The sequence below is a fragment of the Scyliorhinus torazame genome, chromosome 4 (genome assembly GCF_047496885.1).
Source record: "Scyliorhinus torazame isolate Kashiwa2021f chromosome 4, sScyTor2.1, whole genome shotgun sequence".
NCBI classification, from domain to species: Eukaryota; Metazoa; Chordata; class Chondrichthyes; order Carcharhiniformes; family Scyliorhinidae; genus Scyliorhinus; species Scyliorhinus torazame.
The window spans coordinates 208,538,173-208,552,317 of record NC_092710.1 but is presented as its reverse complement, the minus strand read 5'-3'; the positions used below and the strand labels follow the sequence as shown (position 1 = coordinate 208,552,317).

The 14,145-nt window shown below is 41.6% G+C and overlaps 1 protein-coding gene across 4 annotated transcripts in view; it reads left to right on the top strand.

The window, feature by feature from the left end:
- The window catches only part of l3mbtl3 (L3MBTL histone methyl-lysine binding protein 3), a 230,920-nt gene that overhangs the window by 181,054 nt on the left and 35,721 nt on the right, over positions 1 to 14,145 (top strand). For all 4 annotated transcript variants that reach the window (XM_072499212.1, XM_072499215.1, XM_072499214.1 and 1 more), the window contains 2 exons: positions 2,501 to 2,583; positions 12,765 to 12,928. In XM_072499212.1, the coding sequence (XP_072355313.1) occupies positions 2,501 to 2,583; positions 12,765 to 12,928 (247 nt within the window). The remainder of the gene's footprint in view (positions 1 to 2,500; positions 2,584 to 12,764; positions 12,929 to 14,145) is intronic.

Here is a 14,145-nt window from a genome sequence, read left to right as displayed (position 1 = left end):
AATTTCATAAATACATAAAAGAAGGTAGTGGAAGGTGAATTGCTCAGATAATTGTAATAATAATCTTTATTAGTGTCACAAGTAGGCTTACATTAAGACTGGGCAATGAAGTTAGTGTGAAAATCCCCTAGTTGATACACTCTGGTGCCTGTTCGGGTACACAGGGAGAATTCAGGATGTTCAATTCACCTAACAAACACATCTTTTGAGACCTGTGGGAGAAAACGGGAGAACCCGGAGGAAACCAATGCAAGCACGGGGCGAATGTACAGATTCTGCACAGATGGTGACCCAAGCCAGGAATCAAACCCAGATCTCTGGCGCTGTGAAGCAACAGTGCTATCCACTGTGCTACCGTACTGCCCATCAGTCTTTACTATAAAAGACTTGAGTAACTTCCCAGAAGCAGTTATAAACCAAGAAATGGAAGGAGGAACACAAGAAAATTACAGTCACTAGAGAAGTGGTACTGAGTAAATTGTTGGAGTTGCGGGCTGATATGAGCCCAGGTCTTGGTGGACTTCATCCTTGAAGTGTCTAGTGAGATAGTTGATGCACTGATTTTATATTTTTCCGAAACCCCCTTGATTCTGGAAAGGTCCCATTAGATTGGATGGTAGCAAATATAACTCAATTATTCAAAAAAGGAGGGAAACAAAGTTGGGAAACTACAGTCCAGTGAGCCTAACATCTGTCAGAGAAAATGATAGCTGGCCTTTGGATAAGCTCACGGTAATCAGGCAGAGTTCACATGGTATTGCTTCAGTTATACAAGCATTAGTGAGACCACATTTGGAATACTGGTGCAGTATTGCTCACCTTATTTAAGGAAAGATGTAAATACATTGCGTGCAGTTCAGAGAAGGTTTACCAGACCAATACCTGGAATGAATGGGTTGTCTTATGAGGAAAGTAAGAAATCTTACAATACCAGATTAAAGTCCAACAGGTTTATTTCAGGTTTCCTCAGGTGAAGGAAGGAGCTCCGAAAGCTAGTGATTTGAAACAAACCTGTTGGACTTTAACCTGGTGTTGTAAGACTTCTTACTGTGCTCACCCCAGTCCAACGCCGGCATCTCCACATTATGAGGAAAGGATAAACAAACTAGGTTTGTATCCTCTGGAGTTTAGAAGAATATAGAATATAGAACATACAGTGCAGAAGGAGGCCATTCGGCCCATCGAGTCTGCACCGACCCACTTAAGCCCTCACTTCCACCCTGCCCCCATAACCCAATAACCCATCCTAACCTTTTTGGACACTATGGCCAATTTAGCATGGCCAATCCACCTAACGTGCACATCTTTGGACTGTGGGAGGAAACCGGAGCACCCGGAGGAAACCCACGCACACACTGGGAGGATGTGCAGACTCCGCACAGACAGTGACCCAGCGGGGAATCGAACCTGGGACCTTGGCGCTGTGAAGCCACAGTGCTAACCACTTGTGCTACCGTGCTGCCCCAAATAAGAGGTGACCTGATTGAAACATGCAAGATCCTGAGGAATCTTGACCGGTTGATGTGGAAAGGATGTGGGAGAATCTGGAATTAGGAGTCACTGTTTAAAAATAAGGGGTCACACTTTTAAAACTGAGACGCAGCACAATTTTTTCACTTGAAGGTTGTGAAACTTTGGAACTCTCTTCCTGAAAAGGTTTTGAATATTTTTAAGGCAGACGTGGATAGAATCTTGGTAAGCAATGGGGTGAAAGGTTATCGGGAGTAGACGGAGTGCGGATTTGAGGTTGTTGTCAGTTCAGCCATGATATTATTGAATGGTGGAGCAGGCTCGAGGGGCCAAATGACCTACTCTGGCTCCTTCTTCATATACTCATAAAGAAGTACAAGGCCAGCAGGCTGATGGGAGCACCAACACCTTACAATTTGTCTCCAAGTCACAAATCACCCTGACTTGGAAATATGTCGCTATTTCTTCATTGTTGCTTGGTCGAATACTGAAACTTTTTCCCTAACAGGACTGTGGGACTACCCATTCCAGCGCCACCTTCCCGAGGGTTATCAGGGCTGGGCAATGAATACTGTCAGCCACATACCCTCTAAATTTCTTTTTTGGCGTATGGGGACGATTTGGTTAAGTGTTTTGAACGACTTTGCACCTTAAAGGGGCCAATCTGCATGGCTTGTGTTGGGACTTTCAGGTTAAAGCGCAGGAATGAAGCTTAAAGGGTGCGTGAGCTTGTCAGTGATATTCATCCTGTGAAAGTTGGGAGATTTTCTGTGTTTATTATTTCAAGCAAATATGTAAATTAATTCCAAAAGTCAGGTTCATGATTTTGCTCGGGATAGTGACCAGAATCGTAACTTAGAATTTGGTGAACCCAGCTCTCGTGACTAAATAAATGTTTTATTTATTCTGCATTTACTATTGTGGCATGATGGACAGACTTTGCTTTTAATTTAGTTTCTCAATGACATGGTTATAAATATTTTGATCAGATTTATATGATACGATATTAACTTTGTCTCCTCTCTTCTAGAGCTGGAAGGCCAATTAAGCATCCAAGGATAAAGCAGGAAGCAGTTGTCACAAATAAGGTTAACTGGCAAAATGAAAACAAAGGTAAGGGAGATTATGGAGCATTATATTGAACAAATCATAATCAATTTGTAAAGTTGAGATGGTTGTAATAACACTTTCTCAGTGTGCAGGGCTAACTGTGTGGAGTTTGCAAGTACTCCCCGTGTCTCCATGGGTTTCCTCCGGGTGCTCCTGTTTCCTCCCACAGTCCAAAGATATGTAGGTTAGGTGTATTAGCCATGCTTAATTGCCCCTTAGTATCCGAAGATGTGTAGGTTACCTGGGATTGCGGGGATAGGGTGGGGGAGTGAGCCAGGGTAGGGTGCTTTCAGGGGTTGGTGAAGACCCGAAAGGCCTCTTTCTGCACTATAGGAATTCTGTGATTCTAAAAGGAAGTCTGAAGGTTTCACTGTTGTGTGCAAAGAATCTGTTTGGGTTTTGGAAATGTAATCTTATACAGCTGACTAACTGACTTGCTATAGTCATGTGACCATGCCATGAGTCTCTGCCTCTGGAGGCATATATCTTGACATCAGTTCAACAAAAGCCTCTCACAGCAACATACTGGTAAAGACTGTTATCCTTATACTTGCAACATGGTATCAAGAATTAGCAAAAGATAGAGTTTTGAACCTTGCAAAAGGAGCAGTGAAGACACTTCATTTCACTTCACTATCGTGTATAGTCCTTCTTCAGAACACAGGTTCAAAACCCTGCAGACAGGTTGCTGAAAAGGACGAAGGCAAACAGACAATGGCTGTGAGATAAAAGAAAAGCACACATTGGCTGCAAGTGAAAGTACCTGCTGCAGGGAAAAAGAAAACCTAGAAAAAGGCTGCAAGTAAATTACTGCATGAGTAAATATTAGTTTAGTAAATTTTCCATTCCCATCTCCAGTTCAATTGAAAAATGAGGCATGGCAAAACTGACTTTTTTCAGTTGCAATGTCAAAAGTACAATGTCAAACAGACTTAATTACGAATTCTGAACCGGCAACAATAGCCATACTGTTGACATTGCTGGGGGGACTGCTAAAAAGTGTATGACCCCATAAATCTAACAGTTGAGAAAAGAAAAAAGACAACAAAGACTTTTTTTAAAGCCTCGAACGCAAATTTTGAATCCTAAAAAGATATTACCTGTGATTGATATCTATAGAGTTCAGCGGAAAAACAAGCTCATTGAAAGGTATGTCACTGCAGTAACGCAGCTTGCAGAATTGTGTGAATTTGGACAGCAAAAGATGATCTGATTAAAGATAGATTGGTCCTAGGCGTGAGAAACCCCCTCGGTGAGAGAAAGGTAAGGAATTAATGCTGACAAAAGTGATAGACGTGTGTTAAAATACAGAAGTTGTGAAAGAACAGTTAAAGCCAAGAACAGTTAAAGCCAATATATGGAAGAGCCCATGTTTGGCAGAGAAGACCAAGAGATGGATTATGCTGAGGGACGGTTCATGCCAAAAGAGCTGATCAATCGCAGACAAAGGGCAGGATGCAAATACTGCGAATGACAGCACACGGGAAAAGAAGAATTACACAGCATGAGAAAATAAGTGTTTTAACTGCAAGAAGCAAAACCATTTCGCACAGAAGGGCTTAGCCAGAAGAAAAACCAAGCCTGTACCAATAGTCATTAGAAAGATTCAGCAGACGAGTCTGATGAGTACTATACATGATGCAGCAGGTTGGTTCAGTCAATTCCAAAGGTGACAAATGATTTTTGACTGTTACCATGAGGACTGCAGAGGGAAATTATCAAGCGAACCAGAAGTGTCCTATAGAGACTGATGCGTCATGCAGCATAATGACCTTCACTGGTCCATGTGAAGTGGCTCAACATGATGATCCGAAATTGAAGCCAGCAAAAGTAAGATTGAGGCTATGTGATGGCACAAGACTTATACTGAGAGGATAAATTAGTCTGACAGCCGAATGCAATGACAAAGAGGGAGATCTTGAGTTTGAGATCATAGACGGGATGCAACAGTCATTCATCCCAATTGGAGCAAGTCTACAGCTTGAGCTGGTAACCCTGAATGTGCTAAGGGAGGAGAAAAAAAATGACTCCAGAGACAGGGAAACAAAAGACTCCAGAGAGAGGAAGACAGGAGACCCCCAGAGAGAGTGAGACAATATTCAAGTAAACCATAAGATGGTTGCTGACCACGTCAGTGTAATGAAGCAAATGAGCCAAAGGTAATGGTCCACAGGAAAATGTTCATATCGGAGCTGAACTAGAAAATTTGAAGGGCCAGCTGGGTATATACCAATGAAAAAGCATGAGATATGAAGTCCTCCGTGAACCAAGCTGTACAATATCTGACCAAACAAATTGCAGGGACAACACAAAGATATCAGGAGGAAAAAATGACCTACAATTCCACAGTTGCCAACTCAAAGCAGGAGTTGAAAAAACTCAACCCGATATATAGGCGCAACCGCAAGCATCTATGCTCAACTAATGAAGCTGCTACGTCACGGCAGACTTGCAGTGGGGGTGAAGGGACCTCAGCAGTTGTATTGAGTACAGAACTACCATCAATCCCACAGGTCCACAAGTCCCCAACATTTATAATGGAACAACAACAGCCATCAAGGCAACAAAGGCCACAGGGACAACACTCTCTCAGACCAAAAAATTCACCCAGAAGAACAGTCAACGAGCATACATTCCCTTAAGAGACGTGTGCAATTTAAAGGCTATGTGTGCAATGTGCGTGCAGAGATTGACTAGTGGAACAAAATATTGTCATTGCGTGAGAAAAGTGGGTATAAAATGGTCACATGGTCACAGCCATGTGACCATGCCATGAGATTCTGCTTTTGGAGGATGACATCTTAAGATTAGTTCAATAAAAGCCTCTCACTGAATCACACTAATGAATAGTGTTTTCCTTATGCTTGCAACAGTATCTGAGGCCCATCTATCTAATCATCTTCTCTAAGGAGAACAGCCTAATCTCTTTCATTCTCTCCATGTAACTGTGATGTCTTATCAATTATGCAGAAAATAAGACTAATTTGAGTGGTTATGAAATTCAAATATTAATAGAATGAAACCAGCTGAAATAGACATGTCAGCTCCAAACTAGGTATAAATCTTACCTGAACACATTTAAATTGCATTAACCTGGGATCTCCTGAAGAATTTAAATGATCTTATCCAAATTGTGTGTTAGCACGCAGAATACATTCTTCTAATATGATATTGATACTTACTTCTGCATTGTTTTCCTATTATATACTATCCTCAATAGAATTCCTTGTAACAAGCCCATGGCTGTCGTGTGCAGGAAAGGTTTGCACTAAGTTGATACTTATTAAATGACTACAGAAATAAAATTACGACCTAACAAGTATTCTTTCTGCATACATTTTCTAATCATTTCCAGGTTTTGGACATCACTGACAAAGTTAACATTTATTGTTCATCCTTTGCTGCCCTGAGATGGTGGTGGTGAGCCTTCTTCGAGAACCACTGTAGACTGTATTCTTTCTGGAACAAGCCACTGAATTTTATTACAGCAGAAGACATTTAAAAATTATTATAACCTGTCTGAATCCTATTGGCTGGGGACAATTGGTTATACCATGATGTATTTTGGGGAGTATGAGCTCCCCTAATGAAGGGGGCAGGGCCATCACCAGTAGTTGCAGTGGTACATATAGAGCTGGCCAGTATGGTACCGGCTAGAGAACGAAACAGTGGTGACTACTAGTGTTTACAACATAGTGTTGTAAATGAAGTTACTTTGTTTGACTCTACAAACTCGTGCTGGATTCTTCGTGGCCCTGTTCCTTTTTTATCATAGAATTTACAGTGCAGAAGGAGGCCATTCAGCCCATCGAGTCTGCACCGGCTCTTGGAAAGAGCACCCTACCCAAGGTCAACACCTCCACCCTATCCCCATAATCCAGTAACCCCACCCAACACTAAGGGCAATTTATCAGGGCCAATCCACCTAACCTGCACATCTTTGGACTGTGGGAGGAAACCGGAGCACCCAGAGGAAACCCATGCACACACGGGAAGAACGTGCAGACTCCACACAGACAGTGACCTAAGCCGGGAATCGAACCTGAGACCCTGGAGCTGTTAAGCAATTGTGCTAATCACCATGCTACCGTGCTGCCCCTAGCTGTGCTGTATTGTTCTTCGTTCTCACAAAAAAAAAATCAACCGTACTAGAGTAATATGGACTAGGCTGGGAAAGGGTGGCAGGTTCATTCCCAATTTCATTACTAGATTATTACTTCAAACTTCTGGATTACTGGTCCGGTAACATAACCACTAAACTATGTCACTACCAACCAATATTGTGCCTTTCTAATTTAAAGGTTAGGAATAAATGAATGGGTGGCTATTCGGTGAACAGATTTATGCCTGCCTGTATAACTACTGACTCCATTGTGAAAGCCTTTTACAGCAAGAGAGCACCGTTCTCCACCTTGGCACCTCATTATATGTTTGTTCCTTAGGTGCCTGAACATGCCTATCTGTCAGAACAGAAATAGGACATTTAGTCCCTCGAGCCTGTTCCACTCTTCAGTGAGATCATGGCTGATATATGACCTAACTTCATATTCTCTCCTTTGCTGCATATCCCTGAATGACCTAGGTTAATGAAAACCTCTCAATCTCCGATTTAAAATTAACAAGTGATGCAGCAACAACCACCATTGCAGAAAAGGATTCCAAATTTCCCGCACCCTTTACGTGTGGAAATATTTCTTAACTTTTGACTCTGTCCCCTCATCCTAGATTCCTCTGCCAGTAGAAATAGTTTCCCTATCTGCCCTATGAGCTTTCCTTAATATCTTGAAAGCTTTGATAAAATCATCCCTTCATCTTTTAAATTCCGGGGAATGGAAGGCGAGTTTGTGTTATCCCTCTCCTTGTAATTTAATCCGTGGAGTTAAGTTATCCTTCTGGTAAGTCAGCACTCCCTCCAACCCTTATATATAATTACTAGGGTGTGGTGCCCAACACTGCTCTCAATTCTCCAGGTCAAATTAGGTTTCAGTATGGCTTTGCAAGGCCCCTTTTACATCGGCCAGCTTCTGTTAGAACAAGAACAAAGAAAATTACAGCACAGGAACAGGCCCTTCGGCCCTCCCAGCCTGCGCCGATCCAGATCCTTTATCTAAACCTGTCTTCTATTTTCCAAGGATCTACTTCCCTCTGTTCCCCGCCCGTTCATATATCTGTCTAGATGCAAAGCTTATTTTGATGTTTTTTTTCTATACCTTGTTTGGATCCTGAACGAGAACCCAACTATTTTCAATTTGTAAAACTGGGAGGAAATGTTACTGCACCACAGGAGTGACAACACTGACCAATAGATATCCTTTATGTTAAAAACAAACTTTAATCACAGAATGAACCACGTTAGCAACAAATAAATAGCTTTCCATCCTAGGAAACCTAGGATTCAGACAGGTTATAATAAATCTTAACTTACTTCCTAAACCTGCCACAATATTCCAATTAAGCAAACCAATACATATATATTAACTAACACTTGTGAATAAAGTGAACAACTAGGGCTTTACTTGCTTTTCTCTGTGCAAAATCTTTGGAGAGAGAACCTTTCAGGACCCAACTGGAACACCTCTATTTAGATGAGAGTTCTAGGACCCACTGACTCTTCAGACAGACCTGGTTCCTCCCATTAACTACATCACCTGCTCCCAAAGCAAAAGGCATTATTTTGTCTCTACTGACGAGATGTCCCTTGACTTTACCAGGGCCATAAATTACCCCTCATAATGAGAAAGGATTAGTTGGCAATCTGGTGTGAGAGAACCCTTGGGGATGAGTGACCATGATAGAATTCTTTATCAAGCTGGAAATAAGGTAGTTGATTCTAAGACCACAGTCCTGAACTTTAATAAAGGTAACTATGTTGGTATGAGGCATGAGCTGGCAATGACGAACTAGGAAACATTACTGAAAGGGCAGCACGGTAGCATTGTGGATAGCACAATTGTTTCACAGCTCCAGGGTCCCAGGTTCGATTCCGGCTTGGGTCACTGTCTGTGCGGAGTCTGCACATCCTCCCCGTGTGTGCGTGGGTTTCTTCCGGGTGCTCCGGTTTCCTCCCACAGTCCAAAGATGTGCAGGTTAGGTGGATTGGCCATGATAAATTGCCCTTAGTGTCCAAAATTGCCCTTGGTGTTGGGTCGGGTTACTGGGTTATGGGGATAGGGTGGAGATGTTGACCTTGGGTAGGGTGCTCTTTCCAAGAGCCGGTGCAGACTCGATGGGTCGAATGGCCTCCTTCTGCACTGTAAATTCTATGAAAGACAGTGGATAGGTAATGGCAGGCATTCCAGGAACGAATAGGTTATCTCCAGGAGTTGTTTATTCCTATTTGGCGCAAGAGGAGAAAGAGAACTGTGGTCAAACCATGGTTTACAAGGGAAATTAGAGGTAGTGTTAGATTCAAAGAAGACGCATACAAATTAGCAAGAAAAAGCAATAGACGTCAGGATTGGGAACAATTTAAAATCCAGCAAACGCAGACCAAGGGATTGATTATAAGGGGAAAATACAATTTGAAAGTAAGCTAGTGGGGAACATAAAAACTGACTGGAAAGGTTCCTATAGGTATGTAAAGAGAAAAAGATTGATAAAAATAAATGTAGGCCCCTTACAGTCAGAAATAGGAGAATTCATAACAGGAACAAAAAAATGGCTGAGGAACTAAATTAGTACTTTGCTTCTGTTTTCAACAAGGAAGACATGAATAATGTACTGGACGTTCTGAGAGACACCCGTTTTAGTGAGGAGCGAAAGGAAATTAGTATTAGTAAAAACATTATTTTGTGGAAATTAATGGGATTGAAGGCAGACAAATCTGCAAGGCCTGATGATCTTTATCCCGGAGCACTTAAGGAAGTGGCCCTGTAAATAGTGGATCCATTGTGGTCATTTTCCCAAATTATTTGGACTCTGGAATGGTTCTGACAGATTGGAGGGTAGCTAACAATAATAAAGATTATTATTATTAATATAACCCTATTCAAAAAGGGAGGTACGGGGAAACAGGGAACTGGACACCAGTGAGCCTGAAGGCAGATTACTACGTAAACATTTTTTAAAAATACAAAATTTAGAGTACCCAATTATTATTTTTTCCAGTTAAGGGGCAATTTAGTGTAGCCAAATCCACCTAATATACACACCTTTGGGTTGTGGGGATGAAACCACGCAGAAACGGGGAGAATGTGCAAACTCCACATAGACAGTGACCCAGGGCCGGGATTCGAACCTGGGTCCTCAGTTCCTTAAGCTGTAGTGCTAATCATTGTGCCATGTGCTGCCCTCAATTATTATGTAAAGTTAAAGGGCATGGGATAACGGGTAGTGTCGTGAGATGGATGGAAAGCTGGTTAGCAAAAGGTGAAATAAATGGGTCTTTTACTTATTGGCAGACAATGACTAGTGGGATACCACCGGGATCTGTGCTAGGACCCCAACTGTTCACATATATTAATGATTTGGACGAGGGAACTATATGATTAGTCTACAAATTTGCAGATGATACAAAATTGGGTGGGAGAGTGAGCTGTGAGGGGGATGCTAAGATGCTTCAGTGGGATTTGGACACGCTGAATGAGTGAGCATATGCAGTATAATGTGGATATTTTTGCTAATGCTACAGTAGCAAAAATAGTAAGACAGATTATAATTTGAACGGGTGTAAATGGAGAGAGGTGGATACTCAGCGAGACCTTGGTGTCCTCTTGCATCAGTCGTTGAAAGTAAGCACAAAGGTACTGCAGGCAGTAAAGAAGCCAAATGGTATGTTGGCCTTCATAGCGACAGGATTTGAGTATAGGAATAGAGATGTTTTACTGCAATTGTATAGGGCATTGGTAAGGCCACAACTGGAGTATTGTGTGCAGTTTTGGTGTCCTTATCTGAGGAAGCTTGTTCTTGCTATGGAGGGAGTGTAGCGAAGGTTTACTAGGCTGATTCCTGGGATGCCGGGACTGTCATATGTGGAGAGACTAAGTTGGTTAGGATAATTTTCATTGGAATTTAGAAGAGTGAGAGGGGATCTCATAGAAACTTACAAAATTCTTAACAGGATTTGACAGAGTAGATTCAGAAAGAATGTTTCTGATGTTGCGGGGAGTCCAGAACTAGAGGTCATAGTTTGTGGATAAGGGGTAAACCTTTAATGACTAAGGTGAGGAGAAGTTTCTTCACCCAGAGAGTGGTTGGTGAATCTGTGGCATTCACTACCACAAGAAGTAGTTGAGGTCAAAAGATTGTCTAATTTCAAGAAGGAATTCAATATAGCTCTTGCAGCTAAAGGGATCCAGGGATATAAGACCATAAGACATCGGAGCAGAATTAGGCCACTCGGCCCATCGAGTTTGCTCCACCATTCAATCATGGCTGATATTTTCTCATCCCCATTCTCCTGCCTTCTCCCCATAACCCCTGATCCCATTATTAATCAAGAATCTATCTATCTCTGTCTTAAAGACACTCAGTGATTTGGCCTTCACAGCCTTCTGCGGCAAAGAGTTCCACAGATTCACCACCCTCTGGCTGAAGAAATGCCTCCTTATCTCTGTTTTAAAGGATTGTTCCTTTAGTCTGAGATGGTGTCCTCTGGTTCTAGTTTTTCCGACAAGTGGAAACATCCTGGAGGGAAGGCAGGGTTAGCCATGGTCATAATGAATGACAGAGCAGGTTTTCTATGTATAAATTATCTACACCCCAGGGGTCCTTCAAACCTAAGCAATATTCCATTAGCTAGATATCTGTAAAGAGGTAAATGGTTCTAAAGGTCTAGTTAAAGCACACTTGACCTGCAAATCAACAATTACCTAACTTTTAGGACATCTTACACCGTGGGTTAAACAGCTGGCTTGGAATGCAGAACAATGCCAGCAGCGCGGGTTCAATTCCCGTACCGGCCTCCCCGAACAGGCGCCAAAGTGTGGCGACTAGGGCTTTTCACAGTAACTTCATTGAAGCCTACTTGTGACAATAAGCGATTAGTATTATTAGTAGTAGTATTATCTTAACCTCCGCTCTAGCAGTCATACCGTCTGTGTGCATCTTAACCCAGGTTTCAAGGGCAGCACGGTGGCGCAGTGGTTAAAAGGATGTGCAGGGTAGGTAGATTGGCCACGCTAAATTGCCCCTTAATTAGAAAAAATTAATTGGGTACTCTAAATTTAAAAAAGAGGAGGAAAAAAACAGGTTTCAATAACAATACTGCAAAAAATATAAAATGTGACAATTTCTTACTTCATCACAACCTACACATGATGATCTCATCTATATGCAGAGATCCCATCTGTCTTTAGACTTCACTGTTTCTAGCTATTTACCATTTTAGAAAGCACAATGATCTATCATTTTTAGGTGCAAAATGGATAACCTCACACTTGACTGTACTGAATTGTTCTTGCCCATTTGCTTAATTTTTTCATATCTTTACAATTGTATGCTTCCATCTACACTACTGACTATGCCACCTACCTTTGTGTCATCGGTAAATTGTGATTTTGGGAAAGAGCCACAAATTGAAGTCATTGATAAATACAGTGAGTAGTTGAGGCCCCAACACAGATCCCTGTGGGACACCACTATCCTCCTATCCTGCCAATTGGAGTACATGACCATATGTTTCTTGCCTTTCAGCCAATCTCCTAAACACATCAATAATTTGTCTTTATTTCCACGAGCTTCACCTTAACCAACAAAATCACTTACAAGAAAGTAACAATTAATTGCCTTCTGGAAGTCCATATAGAATTATCCTGTTCACTTCTTTAAACACCTCTTTAAAAAGTAGTTTTGTCAGACATGACCTGCATGTCTATATTCGATGGAAGCAAGACAGGTGTGATGTCTTCCACAGCTAAATAGCTTAATGACACTCAAACCTGAAGAATGTACTGACTGAGCAATAAATCAAAGGAACTATGCCCTCACGTAAACAAGCACCCTAAAGAGTGATGGGGAATAATTTGGACAGACAATTACATTTAAAAATAGAATTACAAGCAAAACCACTAATGGTCTCTAATTGTAAATTTATTTAATAATACCCAAATCAGATTTTTGAGATTATAGATTGCTTATCTCTTTTATAAAACCAGAATTTGAGGAGATGTGCATACATCCCAATGTTTTAACTATTGTTTTTAATATGAATCTATTCACAGTCTAACAATTTACTCTCTCCGCAGAAAATGATGATTTCAATCTGCAGCAAGCATTGCATCAGTCTGTGTTCATGTCTTCAACATCAACAGTGCCCAGTTTGCCTCTCTGCTGGGAACAACACAGCAAGCTATTGCCTGGGGTGGCTGGAATCACTGCCAGAAAAGTAGCAAAATGGACTATTGAAGAGGTATGGAAGAAAGCAATCAATCTTTTTCAACAACATTCCACACCTATCTAAAATCTTACATGCAATGTGCACTTTGTGTGAATGTTACACTTAATTATACAACACTTTTCCCATCACAGTTTATTGATAATACCCCATTGTGATATAATTGTTAGTCTTCCTTAAACAACATCACGGATTTCTTTTGTAAGGGTATTGGGATAGGAACATTGATAAACTTAGTAAGAACATAAGAACTAGGAGCAGGAGTAGACCATCTGGCCCCTCGAGCCTGCCCCGCCATTCAATGAGATTATGGCTGATCGTTTTTGGACTCAGCTCCACTTTCCGGCCCAAACACCATAACCCTTAATCCCTTTATTCTTCAAAAAACTATCTATCTTTACCTTAAAAACATTTAATGAAGGAGCCTCAACTGCTTCACTGGGCAAGGAATTCCAAAGATTCACAACCCTTTGGGTGAAGAGGTTCCTCCTAAGGTCAGTCCTAAATCTACATCCCCTTATTTTGAGGCTATGCCCCCTAGTTTTGCTTTCACCCGCCAGTGGAAACAACCTGCCCACATCTATCCTATCTGTTCCCTTCATAATTTTTATATGTTTCTATAAGATCCTTCTAAATTCAAACGAGTACAGTGCCAGTCTACTCAACCTCTCCTCGTAACCCAACCCCTTCAGCTCTGAGATTAACCTAGTGAATCTCCTCTGCACACCCTCTAGTGCCAGTGCGTCCTTTCTCCGGTAAGGAGACCAAAACTGAACACAATACTCCAGGTGTGGCCTCACGAACACCTTATACAATTGCAGCATAACCTCCCTAGTCTTAAACTCCACCCCTCTAGCAATGAAGGACAATATTCCATTTGCCTTCTTAATCATCTGTTGCACCAGTAAACCAATTTTTTGCGACTCATGCACAAGCACACCCAGGTCTCTCTGCACAGCAGCATGTTTTAATATTTTATCATTTAAATAATAATCCCTTTTGCTATTATTCCTACCAAAATGGATAACCACACATTTGTCAACATTGTATTCCAGCTGCCAGTCCCTAACCCATTCACTTAGCCTATCCTAATCCCTCTGCAGACTTCCGGTATCCTCTGCACTTTTTGCTTTACCACTTATCTTAGTGTCGTCTGCAAACTTGGATACATTGAATTTGGTCCCCAACTCCAAATCATCTATGTAAATTGTGAACGATTATGGGCCCAACAC